Source organism: Paramacrobiotus metropolitanus, unplaced genomic scaffold (assembly GCF_019649055.1).
Source record: "Paramacrobiotus metropolitanus isolate TYO unplaced genomic scaffold, Prichtersi_v1.0 Parri_scaffold0000056, whole genome shotgun sequence".
Lineage (NCBI taxonomy): Eukaryota > Metazoa > Tardigrada > Eutardigrada > Parachela > Macrobiotidae > Paramacrobiotus > Paramacrobiotus metropolitanus.
The window spans coordinates 792635-811671 of NW_026570276.1; the positions used below are offsets into that span (position 1 = coordinate 792635).

The following is a 19037-nucleotide window of genomic DNA, read 5'->3' on the forward strand; positions in this document are numbered from 1 at the left end:
CAATCCTCACAGACGCTTGCTTCAGTGGCTGTACGTCACACAGATCCAGAGATTCCGAGTACATTATCGCCCAGACCGGCTAAACGCGAACTTACAGTCGATGGTCTTAATTCTACACTGGAGTATATTAGCAATTCTCCATTCTATCAGATGATGTTTAGCAACCCGCACAGGCTAAACATACCTACAGCTACATTAAATTTTGCCGATACACCCAAACCCTCCCCACGCCGCCGGAAGAACGCGGAAAATTTCCGGATACCGTGAGGGACCCCTTCCCAATCCCGGACATTCTCAGCGGAACCTGACTGTAGGATCCTTCCGATCGCCGGATGGATTCTCGTGGTAGTACAACGTGAGGGACCACCACGCCGTACGTTAAGGATCATCCCGGACCATTGTGTTCTATTGTTTACTAATTCCTAACGCTTTGTTTTCCTGTTTTCCTACGTCTTTCGTTTTGTTGTCTTGATGAGACAAGTATATCTCATCGCTACCGTGAGGGATGTAGCGATAGTATTTGTACGAACGATAAGACCGCCCAGTTATGATTCATTCCATCGCGTTATGAATTTGTGTCCCCGTTACCGGCTAGTTTCCTTTCTCCTGAATTTCTAGAATTCAGTCTTGTGCTCAGCTTGCTACAGCTTGCATCTACTTGATTGTTCCTCTTGCTGAAACCCTTGCTTACAACCTTGCTGTGTTCTTGATTCCCTTGTCATTAAACATGCCTTGAGTTACGTTGTTGCGTTTGACCGCTTGGGATGAACTAGCGTCATCCCAATCGGAGCCACCTGTGTAATTGCGTTACATCTGTAAGAGCGTCCTCGGCCAGCATCGTTGCCGGCCGTGCCACCTTTCACACCAACAGCCGTTTAATCGTGGTAAAGGCTGATCGCCACCCCACTAGAACAGTAGCCAGATAGGCCACTGTTACAATACATTGATACTTAACATATCTACCTATATGGCTATATGTATACTTATATATGTACACGGTAACAGTATACTTACAGTCTATAAAGAAAACCGCCGAAGTACTGTAATACTTTGTTTATTTTTATTTTTCCTACTTCTATTCATTAACTAACAGAAGACATTAGTCAGCTAATGGCTGACCTCCAGCAGCAGACGCGCACGGACGCGTACATGATAACACTCGCATTACTGTTATCAAAAACGTCTCATATCAGGATTTCACACGGAGTCGCGTCGCAACGGCTGAATGCGCCATGCAGTTCAATTGCGCGCGGCAAAAGTTGTCAAGTGTGATGAAAACTCAAAACTTGATATTTCAGTCGATCGTAAGCGCCATACAGCACTGCACCACTAAATCTTGATGTCACTGGTCTTACGCTTCCAAATAAATAATTACCGGTGGCAGCTCATATGGAACTATTTAATTTATTGGGATAACAACCGGGAGCATCAGGCTCGTCTTTAGAAAAAGATTTTGAAATCGTCTGAACAGTGCAGCCACATTTTATTCCGAATTGATGCTTGTCTACGATGCTCGTATTTCTTTGCTTTGGCGAACTGTTGCACGGCTATTGTTCGCATTGCACCGTTATGAATCTCTAATTGCTTCACAATCGAACCTCAAGTTTAAATTTTAATGCTCATCAAGCCAAATTGGAGTGGATGGTTTGTACAAACCATCCACACAGAAACCGGCAGCTGTCTGCAGAATACAGTGAGCAAAATTTCTTTTTCCAGGAAAGGATGAATATAATTTTGCCCGAACTGGGATTAATTAACTGTTCGATGCCGGTTACATATCTGTATCAGTCGAAAACTATTGCAACATTTATACATACACCACAACTACCGAATCCAAATCGCCCTGCTGATTAATAAAGAAAAGCGCCTAAACAAATGAATCCGCACAAGCGCAATAAAATTACTAGTGTCGTACTACAGAATACATATACCGGATAATATACTTAATATTTCAACAACCGCAACCGCAATTAATTTCATAAACGATTGGGGGCGGGGAGGGCACAATTTGTACCGACAAAATTATTATATTATGTCGGATTACGACAAAAAACTTCCAGGACAAATTTTGTCTTTTTCTAGACAAAAAAAACACTGATTTAAGGGTGATTGTGATTCATACGTTTCCCGTATGAGTTAACGTCTAAATTGATGTACCGATATTACTATGATTCATATTTTTATTATTGATGGGGGATGTAGTATGTACTGCACACCTGAATGTATGCTCACGAGTCACGATAGACAGTACCGGTTCCCACAGTCGATGCTAATGCAGATAATTATGTATGACTACGCCGGCTTATGACACTGGGTTTATTTTGTACGAGGAGTTTCTACTTGTACATACATTTTAGTATTTCTTAGAAACACCAGAATACCGAAACTAATCCGTATACCTGCCAAAGCTAAGAGGTCATGAAAAAGGCAATGTGCAAAAAATGCACATGGGCGTTTGGTGCAAGTGAATTTTATGAAGAAATTGGTTTAACATTATTTTGTACTAATGCCGCGCTGTTTGTTCAGTGGATGGAGACAACCGCCTTCGGTGGAGCTGGTATGAAGCTTATGAAATTCCTATGGAGATTTTACTTTTTATTCGCTTTTTGTGTTTGTTGCCTTCTATTTTCCTCTTTATTTTGACCATCAAACTCTTCATTCTGTGCAACAGCCATGGATGTACTTTTGCGTTTGATGAATCGTAAACCAACGTACTTTGTAGTAGTATGCGTTATACTACGAAAATCAGCAGTAGTATACTGGAAGTATAGAAAATGGTATTGGAAGTTTCATTTTTTTCATCTCAGAATTCCTTTGTAAACAAAACAAAATCTTGACGATTATGGTGGTGTTCAGAGATCCTCGGCCCTCTTTTTGAATCTGACATAAAGTCCATGGACAGGACGGGTAATCAGCTGGCCTTGAATGGCAAACTCTTCCATGGGTACAATGGATTCCATGATGAAGTTACGCAGTAGTGTGCTCAAGATGACCTTTTCCTCCATTTGCGCGAACCGCTGACCTATGCACATAACAGCCGTAAGTACTCTGTACTTATGTTGCGCATACGATACACAGATTGTATGCAGAAATTAATAATATATGAATTTACGGATTTATACCCATTCCAAATTTCTTCTCTTAAGGTGCTATCTCCTAGTAATAAGTTTTTTTCTCAGTTAATTGCTGAATTTCCATTTACCAATGCAATTGCGGGGACCCGCGGAGAATGGTACGTAATCGAAAGCCGTATTGAAAGTATCGCTGCCTTCGCCGTGCGAATCGAAGCGGTCCGGTTCAAATCGCTCGGGGTCAGGGAAAACGTCGGCATCTCGGTGCATCGCGTAAATATAGACGGATACGGTGACGCCTTTCGGCACCAAATATTCGCCTATGACACAATTGGTTTCGCTGTTTAGTTGCACAGTTTAAAGCACGGTAAGAGTTCGAATTGCTAACGCACTACAAGAGTCGGTATTTGTACATTGATGAGACTTTCGTATTAGAAAAGTTTTGATTCCCTCCATAAGATTTGCATAAAGTAAGAGTTCGAATTGCAACTGCATAAATAAACACCTTAACTGCTGGTACTGGAATTAAAAGGTTAACCCAGAATAAAGGTGCAAGAATGCGCAGTGAAGATATTCTAAACGCAGCTGCTAGTTTCCTAAGCAGTCGTAATTCCCGGCGCGGCGCGATCAGGGAAAAACAATGTCAGAGATGAGTGCTTCTTATGAAAAATTATTATACTGTAATATAGCAAAAAAGGCGTTACCTCGAAAATCCTTGAAGTTATTACTTATATCGACAAAATGCAATACGTTTTCTTATGACACCTACGTTCTTTCTTACCGACATGGAAGTCTTCGTTTACCCTACGGGAAATAAATGGCACCGACGGGAAAAGTCGCAGCGTTTCCTTGAGAACTTTGTCCAAATATGGTAAATTTTTCAGATCCTCGACCGTTGGGTACCGCTGGGACCGTCCGAATACCGCGTCGACTTCCGTCCGTGCTTTTTCTTGTACGAACGGATGCCGGCCCAACAGGTATACGGCAAAATTGGCCGCTGCGGCCGTTGTATCATGCCCTTCGAACATGAATGTATCCACTTCCTCGCGGATGCTGGCGTTATCAAGCAGCTGACCGTCATCGGTACGCGCTTGCAGAAGGGAATCCAGAAATGCCATTCGCTGTATACGTCGGCCGGTTGAGTTAGTAACAGCAGCGCTACTGCGGCGCCTGTCGATGCCACCCACTCGACGCTCCACGATGACCTTATCGGTAAAATCGTGCAGTGTTTTCAGATCTTGCTTAAATTGTCGACCTCGGCCAAGGATGTAAAAGATGGGGTCCCACATCATGGTTGGGCGGATCATACGATCGAACGTTATATCTGATACGCTGCGATAAAACAGTTAATCGACATGTATGTGGCTACTTGTATTTATCGCTGCAGTCTAGATTACCTGTAAATTGCCTTAACGTATTCTGATTCGCTATTGGTTTGGGCGTTGATCTTTTTCCCCATTGCGGTTTCTACAAACAGTCGATTGTTAATTGAAATGTGTGTAAGCGAAATATAGAGTAGGTCCATCTAAAATGTGGGATTAAAAATAGTAAATGCTATGTATTAACGCATATTGCGTAAAGAAACGCTTTCCTGTTTTCCCATCCAGTGCTAGCATGGTACGCGCTTCGGGTGCGATTTTTGTGTTCCCTATTTGTTGATTATTATTAAATTTTTGAATTACGGAGCGAATTTTTCACTTTTTTAGTCCTACAGTATAAAATAGGGGGGAAAACCATGACAGTCGAAGTGTCGAACCAATTCACGGCACTGCTGCCGTCACCCGGCTGGAGTGTGACGTTACGGCAGTACATATGGTTAAATCAGGCGCGGTACACAAGCACCATGTTTAGCCACACCGTAAAACTCCAGCCGGCTGACGGCAGCAGGGAACAAGGGAATGGTTCGAGTAGCCTGCTTTTTCCCCCTATATAATGTAGTTACCGGAGATAATGTCCAATGTACATCGCGTAATGTAAGGATAAATATCGAACGCTTCCTTGTCAGCGTCAATTTTTGCCTCGAGTTGCTGAACCAGGATCAGGCTCTGTTCATAGAACACCTCCACAAAATCCGTGAGGATCTGAAAATGGAAGGCCGGAGTGAGGAACTTTCGTCGACCCCGCCATTTATCACCGGTGCTGGTCAGGAGACCGGTCGCTAGCCAGGGCCGTAGAAAATCATAATCCCGGCCTTTTTCGATGTGCTTGGAACTGCTCAGGACTAACTCAGCCGATACGCCCTTCGTTAACACGACATAGGGAAAGGGACCCGACCAAAACTGATAAATTCCCAGCGGAGATTCCTCACGGGTGAAAAATTCGTAGACCTCCTTGAAATACTCTGCAACAAATCGCTGCCTATAAAGTACGTTAAGGGAACTAGTGCATATTTTGTGGACTAAATATCGCCGCATTTAAAGCGTTACCGTCATGCTTGGTGCTAATAGAACCGTAGTGACCAATGGGAAAGTGGCGAGGTTTCTGCCCCGGAAGAAGATCCAGGCATTGCTTGATACGCCGGTATTCGGTGAATGTTTTCCAAATCCTTTCACAAATTATGATTATGATGGCGGTCACGATACCTACTGCGATATAATTCATGGCTGGTGGAACCGCTCAGGAAGCCAGTGAAAAATCTGCAGTGTACGCCACTGTTAGCGCGCAACCATACCCTGCCGGCGTCAATATTGCAATCAAGATTTCTTTGGATAGTTCTTGCGTTTATTAAACCACGTTGCAAAGATATCGAGTTGGGAAGCATCACGATATTCAACACTGTTTTATTATTTTATGACTGTTGATGTGTACAGTATGGTAGCTGTGGGCTCTGCCCCGGGAATGTGAAGCGTTGCAGACATTTGACAATAACAACCATTGACAATAAATTGTTTTGTCAGATAGTGTACGTGTTCTTAAGTATATTCCGTGTACAACGGTGTAGAAGTGAGCGTCCTGTCCGTTTACCGGAATTTCGGGTACCTGGCTCCACGCGAGTGTGATTACTTAATAATAATCAGAACTAAAATAATACAATCTGGTGTGCAGCTGTACGAATAAATGTTGTGCTCCATAAGTGGTCATACATACTTGTACATGACTGTATCATGTATGTACAGTACAATACATAAGTACCACATCGCCAGTATGACAGTAAATTATCTTGTTTAGCAGTTTTACGAGTAACAGTAAATGTATTGCAAATGTTGCAGCCGTATTACAGCAAATCTTTCAAAAATTAATCAGCTGCACACATGAGCGCGCATTACTATAATATTTTATGTTTCCCTAAAGCATGAACGACTCTATGATTTATCGTCGGAGCCGGTTAAAAGTTTTATCACGTAATCTGGCGCGTCTAAGCTTTACATGTATATTGGCCCAACAATACCCCACAGGTTCGCTTAGGTTGCAGTACGTCATTTCCGAATGGCGATGGTGAAGAGGAAAATTTTATTGTAAAAACGCAGTAAGGGGTACAAGAAGAAGATCCCCAGAATCACTATCGTACAATCTGTAAACGACACCAAATTAAAACATAACAATACGGTAGCATAAATAATTTACTGTGACAACCACATCGCAGTTGGTCAAACCGGACAGATGTCTGCGGAAAAGTTCGGACAAGTCAAATGCCCGTATAAAATTAATAACGTTTGTCGTCCTGTTCACAACTAAAAGGCAACTTAGCGTAGCTCTAATTTGCACCGAGCGCGAAGCGCGAGGTGCTGCAGTAGTGCAGTAAGCAGTTAACTGATCGTCAAGAGCACAAATTTGTCTGACGCCACGAAGAGCGTCACGGCTCACTTTACCAATTCCAGAAACCCAGTACCACTACCCAGTGGTACTGGCGCTCGCGCTCGTGCAATAATGTGGTTAACAACCGCCGCTAGTAAGTAATATATCTTGGGCTTCTTGTGTAACTGGCGGGCGTACTGGTAGTTGAGTGGGGAATGCAGCGTGTACCCGCCGCTACCCGGTGGAATTCTGGATCGCGTTTATCGCAGATACACTTGCGATTGGCACTGCATATAGTACGCAATGCAAAGCGCTAATGCGTTTGCGATATAGCCATATTATTCGTATCCTGATACCTCAATTCCCGCACCGGAAGTGACAAGTCTATCTTCAAGAAAGCGGACAACGGAAGTCTACTCTGTAGTGGACGTCGGTCCGCCAGACTTCCCTTATCCGCTGTCTTGTACTGTATATAGAGTTGACGCTGGAGTTGACCATCCGAAACAAAAGGCACTCGCAAATGACCAAAAGCCAAGTCCAGGAGAATGCCACGCGGAACCTGCAAGCGTGCTTGACTTTGAATCACTTGATTTATGTGCTTTCGAATGTACTCGTATGGGTATTAACGTATTACCGTATGTATCCAAAGTTAACAAACTTTAAGTATGCATTTTTGCTACCTATTCTAGTCAAAAAATTGGTTTACCAATTTTTCCGTCTGATAGGCACATGGCTGCATCACGATCAGGAAACATTCCATTCAAAATTTCGGTAAGCTCCAGAAAATCATCGAGAAATGCAGCCACCTGTAAGTGGAATGCCTGTAAGTTCCCAAAACAGCAGTTTTATAATTTGCGCATGTCTCGTCCCAATATCCAAAAGCGGAGTTATTTCTGGTACATGAACTGTATCATATATATACGTATGCGTATTATGTCGTTATTAACGACATAATACGAACTTCTACAGAAATGCAGTGTCTGTATATATGATACAATTCATGTACAAGACAGTAGAATAATTTTACGAGCTCTTCTGAAAATAAGACAGCTTGATCACGCACATTATTATTGCAAAAGAATAATAATGCACTTTCTTGTTTTCATAATAATATAACTATTATATGAAACGTAAACAGCAAAGTATTAAATTGCAGAAAATATACTTGTACACCTATCAAAAACATTCACACAAGAAAATTCAGTGGAAGCTCTGCAGGACAGGAACTTTCTTGAAACTGTTTGGAAATCTTCAATTACGTCTACGGTACATTCGCCTAAACCGGTTTAGAATAACGGCATTAAAAATTAATTTCGTACTATCGAAAGCCGATAGTCTGTACTACTGTATAATATTATACAGTTTGTAACAGTAGCTCTGTACCGAGTCTACCGAGTACCGACTGTACGGCACTTTAATCCGTACGTAGCCTAGCCCACCAGTATGCGCGTCACCTGAAGAATGCCGCAGCAGTTGCTCTCCTGTTCAGTAGTCACGTTGCGCAAACGCGCTTCTAGTGGCAATTGCTGGTTGCTCGTAGCTTTTAACGCCTTTTATCCTGTCTGTGCTCTATCTACGATAAACAGAGGACAGACAGGATTAGGGGCAATAAAAGCTACGAGCTACAAGCAACTGCCACCAGAAGTGCGTTTGCGCAACGTCACTACTAGTGCATTGCTATCTCCCTCTCTCGCTCTGTTTCCGGCTCGCGTTGTGTTTCTCTCTGTGACTCAGCAGCCGGCTGCCGACTATGAAATACATACGGTATTTACGGCAGCCGCGCAGAGAACGGCCAAAGCCGGCTACCATATCGATTTTGTCTGTCTGTTCTGTCTGGCCATTTTCACTCCGTAATATACACGCTTGAGCGCGTTGAAGTTCTTTACGCGAAGTTGCAGCTCGCGGGAAACCCTCTTGCGGGATTAATACCCTCTTGGTTATCTCAAATTTTGCGGGAATTTGTTGGAATATTTACTTTCGACTCGTATTCTTATCTTTTGATCGGCTAATTGACCGTAAGTGCTCGCCCTCAACAGCGTATAACGTATTTGTTGAAACTTTGATTAAATTACTACTGAAGTACGCCGAAAACCTTGGATGTGCTACTCTAGCATTTTAGTGCGAAATTTTCGGAACGTTGTGATCGCAGCCCTCCGCATAGTTTTTCGATGGAAGCTCGTTTTCCCGTTTCTTTATAAACTGGGGAACCTTTCACTGGATTTGATCCTCACACTGCAGATAAATATCTCCTCCTGATGTTGACTAATACGTCATATGTGACTTATTATGCGTTGTATTTACACTGAATTTTAGATTAAACCTCGATGAATTTTCTAAATTTTAACGCAGATAAGTAAATAACCAATACATTTATATTATGTTAAAGCGTAACGATACCTCATTTGTAAAAAATTGAAGCAAAACAGAAAATGTCGAATGGAAAAGTACGCGTGTATAAAAAAGTTGATCCTGAATAACGTTACCTATATTGTTTTGGTTAATTTAAATTTTACGATGTATTTGGACGGCCAGTTTATTAGTTTTTACAAGAATATTTCGAAAAATGAATAAGGTTGTGAAATTACCGATTTTTTGCTATTTCTCTCTTGGACATAAAATGAGGCTAAAAACGGAAAAAACCGACCAAATTTGAAAACATTTTTGAGAAACATTTTCAACTACGTAAAATATTATCAACTTCATAAAGTTAGAACAGTATAAATTGAATAAAGTCCAAAAGTAAACAAGATCATGAAATTGTTATTTTCTGTCAATTTTCCTTGCGGCGAAAATACCATGCAGACATCGAACTCTGGAGTTATGAAACAGCTTTCACCTGGTGATTAATTTAATTAATGCCTTGACACCGCGTGGAATGTCGCGCTGTCTCAAGTGTCTGCCGTCTTCATTGGATCTTCGTGCAACGCGAAATATTTTCTGCATTTCTGACAGTTTACATTTTCTTATCGCTGACACGCCGTTTTTCTCCGTACGGAATCCGTTGATGAGTTACAACCTGAGCACACAACATTACTAGTACTACTAACTGTTTTCAACAGCTATGATATTTCGATGCGTCACCGTTGACTGCGCATTTCTTTGGTAACGGACGACTGAATTTTTAGTTTTAAAATAAACACATATATTCTTTAAACATTTAGGCATTTCTTATGCACGAGCGCGTGTTCCGTCTGCAATTTGTTTGGATGTGAAAATGTGTAGTTGGCGTGCTTGTGCAGTATGGAAATATGACCGGCTTATATTTTCTCCATGTGTAAATGGTGCAGTTTTCAGCTTCCACATGCTCTCATGAGCGATCAGCACGCAAAGTGATTTTTGCAGCCATCAGGATTTGATTGATCGCTGTGCTGTATTGAGTTTACAATAGGGTTCGGCATGAGCGTTTTTGGTCTGGGTGCAAATTTGCAGCTTGTGAGGTTTATGGCCCGTTGCGCTGCGAATAAATTATCGTTAGACGGTATTCTTCTGAATTTCTCGTTTGCGAAAAGTGCCATGAAACAGTTTTTCCACATTGGCTTTTCGTTGTTGTTATTAATTTTTAATTTTGCGTCCTTTAAAATGGATTTCAGAACTTAAATGCATAATAAGAATTTAACAATCAATTTGCAAAGTAGAAAAATATTTAAAACAAAATACTTAGAAATTAATTTGCAAAGTAAAAATAAATATTTAAAATTAAGTACTCAAAAATTAAGTTGGCGAACGGCCCGTACCAAGCCTTAACGAATAGTGGTTGTGCCCGATTAGTGCACGTAATTACGCATGTCCTTGATGCGATTTGCTGCAGATTGAGCCCAAACTCTACGAAAACTTTGCTGTGGGTATGCATGGATACTTTTTGTTGAGCAACTTGAGTGTGAACTTGTCATGACAATGGATTCAAAAGAAACTTATTCTACTTCGAGTGTTACAAATGTTACTAATAATTACCGATCTCTCATCTAAAAAAATTAGTTTAAGTACATACAAATTACAACGCAACTATTCACAGTAAATGTACCATTTTACAACAACGAATGGAAGCAGATGTTACGCAATTACCTGTTAGAAAATTGTTTATGTATGTTCTGGAAGAGAAAATCGATGCTCATGTATGTCACATGTGAGACAGTACAAATAGTGCCCCTGGCACCGGAAGTGAAATACGTACCATCATACCATGTAACAATGAAATCACGATTAGATGTGTTTCACTGAATTTTGTGTTGGAATACAGGTAGTCATCCCTCGCCATGTCGACGGCTACTCGCAAACGCGGCGGCTCGCAGCAGAAGAGCAGCAGCAGCGCGGTGTCGGCCGCCGCCAGCTCTTCATCCTCGCACCGCACGGAGACCACGGAGACGGTGTACGAGCGGTCGGAAGTGGAGACGCGCACCCGCAAGGCCCCGGCCTTCGCCTCCGTCACCGCCGAGATCGAGGCCAGCGGCGGCGTGGGGCTGGCCGCGTCGCCCTTCTCCCGGCACCAGGAGAAAGAGGAACTGCGCTCCTGAACTCCCGCTTGGCCACCTACATCGATATTATTCGATCGCAGGAACAGGAGATCGGCGTGCTGAAGGTAACGGAGAGTGTTGGATAGTTTCGATTTTTAAAGACCGCGATTGCATTTGCTAAATACTGTAGTTCAGTCGTCATTTACGCATGAGTCGTGAAGATTGTCGATAAAAATTTCGTTATCATTCTTGTTGTTGATTATTAACATTTGTTTTTATTACAGTAGGTAGATTCAGCTCGCAATGATTCCGTCGTGGCTTGTACGGCCATAAAAAGCCGAATTTTATTCGATATTTTTTTAATTTTTTAATTTTCTGGCGTTTAATTTTCATGGCTTAGGGTTGCGGTGAAATACTAAGTACATTACCTGCTTTGGTCGTTGATAACGTTGCGGAAAAAAAGTTGTTTTATACAAGAAATTGTTAAGGGCTTTTTGCCTTTAATTCTTTACCGGAAATCGTTTTGATTCTGAAAGACTCGAACTTGTGAAACGCCCATATTCCTCGAAATCTCTTCGGTGAAATTGCCATGGATGATTATTATTGCTGTTCTATTTACCATGAATCAGTTGTATTATCGGTAATAAGAATAATTATCGCCTATTCGTTTAGCGGACAATGTCATCGTTATTATGCTACAGTTGTTGCCGTTATTTCTGTTTTGATTCCGTATATGTCATTTAATATGTCAACCGGCAGCGGTGGATTAGCTGTGCAAGGGTGCAGTTGTGGCTTGAGAGATCGGTTAACTAGGGTGGGTGATTATCGGAGCTGATAAGTTGCTGTTTGCCTGTGTGGTATAGAGAAAAGTCGAGTCGATCAACACCACCGAGTCCAAAGAGGCGCAACGGCTGGCCGACACCTACGACCGGGAGGTCGCCAATCTGCGGCACGCGCTGGACGAGGTCAGCCGGGACCTGGCCGCCACCACCACCGAGCGCGATGAACTGCGCAACGAGAGCAAGGATTACGTGGCCAGGTATGAAGATTTATTTTATTTATTTGTTTCATATTTATTTTATTCGTTTTTTTATTTTTCTGTTCATATTACTGTATTTTTGCAGTATATCTTATCGCCGATTTCTGCAGTATTTCACAGAGATCATTGTTGTCATTGAAACAGAATAACCATTGATAATCGTAACAACTGGACAGAATTTTATTACTCTGCCAGGTTATGTTGTCACTGAGAACTTCTCTGTAAATTAATTTAAATTAATATTTTATTTTTTAATTTATTTTCGATTTTAATGTAGTTATTAATTTACTTTTTTTCCAGTAACCTGTCTTGTTGAGTTAACCGGGTTTGACAGACATTTTGTAGCTTCGTATGTTCATCTCTGACCGCGCTATTTCAGATAATAATTCACTATTTTTATAAGCAAGTTTTTTTTAACAATAGGTGAAACTTTGCGGAAAAAAAACTATTACAAGATAATTTAGCGTTAAATAACTATGTTGTGTTGCTTAATATTTCGACTGGTTTATTACGCTCTGATTTAACGCGTATAATCCAGTGCTAGTGAGTACAGATAATCAGTTAATACTTAATCTGTGGATTAATCGACAGGAACCATGCTCTGGAGAAGGAGAAGGCCGCACTGCAGAAAAAGCTGAAGGAAGTGGAGAATGCTCTGCGTGACGCTCGCCAGCAGTTATCCAATCTCCGCGACCAGATCCGTGACCATGATGATGAAATCAAGGTGATGAGCTTATTGTTAGCTTCTCCTAAATCCACTCTTTCTAGGGTTTGTTAATTGAATTTTTTGATTGAATTTTTATTTCATCGTATCCTAGACGATGAATGCCAAAATTCGCGATCTGCAAGCCCAGGTGGAGCAGCTGAAGAAGGAGCTGCAGGCGGAGACCGTCAAGCGTGTTGACGCCGAGAATCGCCTACTATCCACGCAGGAAGAATTACAGTTCCAGAAGAACCTTCACGCCGAAGTAAGGCCTGCATTAACATATCGTTGGATAATGATATCCTGTATTGTTTTCGATATTTTGGTTTTGTTTCCTTAGATTTTTCATAAAATGCTCTATTAATTGTTCTCAAATTAATTACTATTTTTTATTTCTGTTTTAAATTTATAAGTGAAGCCCTTTGCCTTGAAACCGTGCCGGTCGAATGTATAAGTAGGCAGTAAGGTCTGTTCTGTGAAATTCGTAGTGCAGTGTCGCAAGGACGTTAAATATTCTCTCTTTGTATTGCGAATACTTCTACGGATAAATCTCAAGATGGAAAACCATGACAATTTAATTTGGTAAAATTATCGACTACCATTCTTTTTTGTGCTTGCCGCTCTCAACAGGGTTGATACTGCTAGTCCGGTGTTAGCTGAACTAGTTATTACATTTGCATAGTATACGGCTATTGTCCGTACAACTTACAAGTATGAACTATTCCGGAAATTGGAACGTTAAACTTTATCAAAATTTAATTAATTTGGAACGATAATTTATTATTTTTTCATCAGTTTATGAATATTATTCTTATTCGTATTTATCGCTTATTTATTTAAAGTTATTTATGGTTGTTATTTGTTTGTTCATTAGGCCAATGCCCGTATAAATCACGCCAGGACATTGTAATGTTAAGCTTTATTGGCTGTTCTCGAATTAATTACTTATTTTTTATTTCTTTTCGAAACTTAAGGAAATTGTGTTCTAAATTTGTAGGTGAAGCCTTTTGCCTAGAAACCTGAATCCTGATTTGAATTTTGAATTTCTGAATCCTGATTTGTTATTAATATCTTGATATATTTTTTAATATTATTCTTAAGATTTATTATCGTATTTAATTTTTTTATAATTATTTGTTTTTGAAAACTTAGCGAACGCGGTACGAGTACAAATTCATTACTGCCTAAAATTGTTTGAATTCAGTATTATGCACCTTGTCATTTCGTGGTGTTTTATTCTGAACAGCAAATCACGAATCTCCGTAATCAGCGCGTCATCGAGGTCACGGAGACGGAGACCCGTCTGACCGACCACTACCACTCCAAGATCGCCGAGCAGCTGGACGCCCTGCGCGCCGACATGGAGCAGATCGCGCGGGACACCCGCGAGGAACTGGAGCGCAACTACCAGACACAGCTGGACGATCTGGCGCATCTGGCCGACCGCAACGCCGAGGACGGCCGCGCGGTGCTGGAGGAACTGCGCTTGACGCAGAACAAGTTGAAGGACATCCAGGGCAAGACGGACCGGCAGAGCCAGGAGTACCGCGCCATGATTGCGCGGCTGGAGGGGGAGCTGCGGGAGAAGGATGCGGATGTTCAGCGGCTGCAGCAGCTGCTGGCCGACCGCCAGGAGGAGCTGCAGCGGACGCACCGGGAGTTGTCGGATCTGATGGCGCAGTACCAAGAGCTGCTGGGTGAACGTATCCAGCTGGACGCGGAACTGGCCACGTACCATACGCTGCTGCGCACCGAAGAGGACCGGTAAATGGGAATAATTAGGAAAGAAGTAGAAATTAATAAATAAATTATTATATATCAAGAAAAAAATTAACAGAAAAATATACACTGTTAAATAGATCAGCCGAAAATTAAGAAAAATTTAGAAAGTTTTAGAAAGCTTGGAGAATTTGTAAGCGTTGATAAAATAAATAAATCGAAACTGAAAAAAATAGAATGGTTCAAAGAAATTAGAGACATAGTACCGTAGTTGAGAACTTTCTTCGGTGGACTTTTCTCATTTCCTCAAAGATTTCTTGGGCAAAACGTTTATGGTTCTACGGTAAACAACATAATCTTGATCCTTCTGTCCCGTTAATTTAAATGTTGACAGCGCCTTTCTTAGTTGTTAGGCTTAACTGTAACTTAATTATGTATAAATTATTGCCGAAATTTAAATTGATGTGTAATTTGGTATTTTCCGCTGTATTTCAGTTTTTTCCAAATTTTGTAGTTATGATTAATGATTTGTTTTAACTGGCGTTGTATTTCCATGTTATGGTATTTGTTTTCTCTCTAAATTGTGAGTTTTATTTCAACGCGACAGGCTGAGACATAACGCAGCCTGAAGAATTCACTGCAATACCACATTTTTTTTATCTAATGGTTTTGTTTTCCGGGAAATCCAGCATCATACCGGATTATTTAAATACTGTGAGAATTCTTGCCTTAGTCGGTTTCAGGAAATAATGCAGTTGGCATTTATACCTCGTAAATTTGACTGAACAGTAATTTTTGTGTAAAATTACGGCAGTTGTACCGATTTAATAAACTAGTAATTTCAACTGTTTAGCAGTGCACATTGCAATTTTCATAATACAATCGCAGTGAAGTGACTTTAAAGTCGGTCAATTAAGGACACTCACCTTCAAGTCATTGCTCAAAATGTTCGGAAGGTGTTAATGAGTTAGATTTTCGCGAGATGTTTGGCTTTGTTTTTTTTTCTCGAAGTAATCGATCCACTGTATGATGTTTGTTTTAGTTTGAACCTGACTCCCATCCATCCATTCCCCGCAACCCCGGGCGGCAGCGGCGTCAAACGACGCCGCGTGACCCGCAGCGACCAGTCGATCTCGCGCACGCGACTGCGCAATGAGGCATCGGCCAAGGGCGATGTCCATGTCGTGGAGATTGACGCCGACGGACAGTTTGTCCGTCTGGAGAACCGTTCTGCGCAGGTAAGGTTCTCTATCCATCGGTACAGTGCTCGTTGCTAAACACCGTCTAATGCACTGTGCATGTTTAATGCTTGCGTAAACTGGAGCTGATTCGCACATTTAGGAGGTGGGTAACGTGTGATAATTTGTGGAATTCATTTTATTTTTTTGCTTGAACCAGTTGTTGCTGATTTTGTTTGCAGTTTTTAAATTTTTCGTAACCCCGGAACGAGTTAAATTTTATTTTAAATTCTTAAATCTGTTTCGGGAAATTTACTTTCCAGTGCGCTTCGCTGACCTGCACGAAAGAAGTGTTTTAATTTAATAGTTATCGATTAAGCAGTGAAGTTGAGTGAACTGAAATAAATAAATTGATTAAGTGTTTATTATTTTAATTATTTAATAAATTGATTTAGTTGTTTTATTTTTATCACATGGTTAGTTGGAATAAAATATTATGCTACGTAATGTGGGATTGTGTAATAAATATATATGGGTAATTTTTAATTTGTTGATAATAAATTATTAAATCGTTAATTTTGCAAGAAAAAAATTTTCTGCGTCCTTGGTTCTAATTGTACAGTTAATATCAATTAACACCGTGATATTTTGTTAATTTATTGGTGAAAAATTGGTGTTATTGCAGGATGTGAACGTGGGCGGTTGGGCACTGTACATGCAGTCGGACAACGGCAGCGACAACGAGACCCGCTACCGTATCCACGGCCAGACCATCCTCCGCGCCCATTCGACCATGACGGTACGCTGTTCTTGCACCACGCGAATAACTGCATAAGCATAGGAAAAATTCGGTGATGGTCTCTGTTTACTGCAGATCTGGTCGGCCAACGCCAACGTCGTGCACGACCCGCCCAGCGACATCGTTATGGACGGCCGCTGGCTGGTGGGCGGGTACACGTCGGTGACGCTGTCCAACGCCGATGGCGAGGATGTGGCGCGCCGCGAGATGGTCCGCGAGGCCGTCGTGGGCGGTAAACGGCGACGGCTGGCCGCCGGCGCCAACGCCGATGAAGTGGACGGCGGAGAAGAGCAGGTGGGTCGCATCGCGTGGCATTTCTTTCCGGCTTGTGTAGCTCTTATTAAAAGTCCTTGTTACAATAAATTGGTATTTTCTTGGTGATTATTTGTGATATTTTTTTGTTAGATAGTTCGATAAACCTTTTATAATGAGAATGTGTTACATTGGTAATTGTTTATTATTTTGGCTTTAGCAATAAATTTATATTTTTTTAAATATTTTGTTATGTTTTATTATCTTATGTTTTGATAATTTTCTAATAAGGATCTACTAAATTAGTAATCTTTTATTACATTTCTGCAGCTGTTGCTGGTCAACACTAATACTAATAGATACCGTGCTGTCTGTGCACAAAATTGCCACAAATATTAATTGTACGATCGTATTATCGTTGAACGATAACCCGGCTTTTATTGTTATTATAGCAAAGAGTTGAAATGGCTGGTTTTGGTTTTTATTTTTTTTTCTAGCCAAGTTGCCCAATATGATGGTAAAAATTGAAATACTACGTATCATTATTATCGCAGTTTTTCACTTAATGCGGTGATTTTATCAAGTAGCTCAATGTGAGTCAGTTTAAAGTTGTTGATATAATTTATCAGTAATACCTGGCTGGCATATGACTCGAAATTATGGGCAGAAACTCGCGTTTTCGCGCAGAGACATTCTTTTTTAAATTGTGTTTTTCTGTTGCAGAGAAATTGCATCGTTATGTAACTGTGGAACTGATGGCATTGCAATGGCATTTATTATCTGTTAATCGTGGACTCGCGTTTTAATTCTGGCTGATTTTATCCTCCTTTCTGTTGCCTGTTTTTATTCCATGGAAGTTTTTGCGCGGCATGAAGGGATGTTTTCGGGAACGGTGCCCTTGTTGAAGCACATATGTATTTTAAATTAATTTGTTTTAACGCTTTTTACGCCTTATTTGGAGTGTTGTGGCCGTTTTTGGCCTCTGTCCGGGAGAAGAAGCGCAGCTGATGTTTTAGCGTTTTTATAATGGTTTTAGCAGTTTTTTTGGTTAAAGATTTCGTGTCAGTGTTTGTCTCGTTTGTTGTGGATAGAGTTTGATGGTTTTTCTCGAGTAGTTTTATTGCTGTTAATGTACACGTGCTGCTTGTGACCTTTTAGTTACGGAACGCGTTATTACCGAGAACATGAACACTACCGATAAACAAACAGTGAAGGCAGAAATTAATAATATTATATAAGCAATATTCGCAACTATTAAATAATCTTTAAATTTTAAGTAGTGACATAATACGCACCGCGTATACTATACCAACCTGACCGTAGTCAACAGAGAAGGATACTTCTACTTGCGTAGACAACAGTGCACTACACAGTACGTCACACGGGATGTCAGTACACTCACATTACCACAACGCAAGAATACCAACACGTAACTTCCGCTTAGGTGCACACTACTGCTTGCCCTAAACGAAGGCCACTCAATGCATAAGCCAGGATCACAATGATGTTAAGCATTTTAAACACTATGATGTTCAAACCAAGTCCCCCGTACCTGCTCAATGCTAGCCGACGACGAAGCGCAGCTTCTGATCGGAGGTTACCAATAAGGACACTGATGGAATACGTCATGGCTAACACAACAGGGAACACAAGCGCATAGTAAACTCATGCAACATACGGTAGTACCAATTATGTCAATAGTGATTAATAAAATAACAAGAATAAGTATGAAAGTTTGAAATTTACGGCAGACGTAACAGTTCAAGTTACAGCCATGGGTGATTGGAATCGTTAATTTTACCTTGTGAGTTTCCAGAACCCAAGTGCACAAACTAAACTTCAGTACAGAATGTATTGTTAGTCGCAAATTTGCTAATAACGCCAGAGTTTTTCTCATACAAATACTCATGTACAATATTCCAAAACACAATTAACAGTTACACTAATATAAGCCGGATAGTTGGCCGGTAAATAAAATACTAAGTTGGTAAGTTTATGTACGAAGTTCACAACGGCAGCAGCCGACGTCAGCCCAAAGACATCCATAATTTACAGCGCATTTTGGTCGTCGTTTCGGATAAGTTGGAGAG

General features: G+C 41.0%; 2 protein-coding genes and 1 long non-coding RNA gene across 3 annotated transcripts; 1 reads left to right on the top strand and 2 right to left on the bottom strand.

Moving 5' to 3' along the window:
* Nucleotides 1–2620: 2620 nt before the first annotated feature.
* LOC129592772 (cytochrome P450 4V2-like) lies at nt 2621–5831 on the bottom strand. The gene is made up of 6 exons (XM_055488895.1): nt 5498–5831; nt 5014–5412; nt 4469–4538; nt 3853–4403; nt 3203–3391; nt 2621–3022 (listed from the first exon to the last, which is right to left on the bottom strand). The coding sequence occupies exons 1-6, from the start codon at nt 5670–5672 to the stop codon at nt 2853–2855; spliced, it is 1554 nt and encodes a 517-aa protein (XP_055344870.1). The 5' UTR covers nt 5673–5831; the 3' UTR covers nt 2621–2852.
* A 748-nt stretch (nt 5832–6579) lies between these two features.
* Nucleotides 6580–8038, bottom strand: LOC129592773 (uncharacterized). Its single transcript, XR_008691009.1, has 3 exons — nt 7870–8038; nt 7513–7612; nt 6580–7365 (listed from the first exon to the last, which is right to left on the bottom strand). It is a non-coding gene; the product is annotated as an uncharacterized LOC129592773 (long non-coding RNA).
* A 481-nt stretch (nt 8039–8519) lies between these two features.
* LOC129592771 (lamin-2-like) lies at nt 8520–18175 on the top strand. Its single transcript, XM_055488894.1, is given in 11 exon segments — nt 8520–8821; nt 11044–11309; nt 11312–11382; nt 12121–12296; nt 12888–13020; nt 13115–13264; nt 14246–14763; nt 15761–15956; nt 16582–16695; nt 16771–16989; nt 17671–18175. Coding segments are annotated over 10 exon segments (1848 nt in total). The 5' UTR covers nt 8520–8821; nt 11044–11059; the 3' UTR covers nt 17692–18175.
* The last annotated feature ends 862 nt before the right edge of the window (nt 18176–19037 follow it).

What these genes read in the sequence shown, in the direction of transcription:
- LOC129592772 (XM_055488895.1), bottom strand. Translation starts at nt 5,672, where the DNA reads ATGAATTATATCGCAGTAGGTATCGTGACCGCCATCATAATCATAATT. An exon ending in AAACGAAGACTTCCATGTCG is followed by an intron (nt 3,392 to 3,852) that starts GTAAGAAAGAAC and finishes ATTGTGTCATAG; the next exon opens with GCGAATATTTGGTGCCGAAA. An exon ending in GGGTCCCCGCAATTGCATTG is followed by an intron (nt 3,023 to 3,202) that starts GTAAATGGAAAT and finishes TTATGTGCATAG; the next exon opens with GTCAGCGGTTCGCGCAAATG.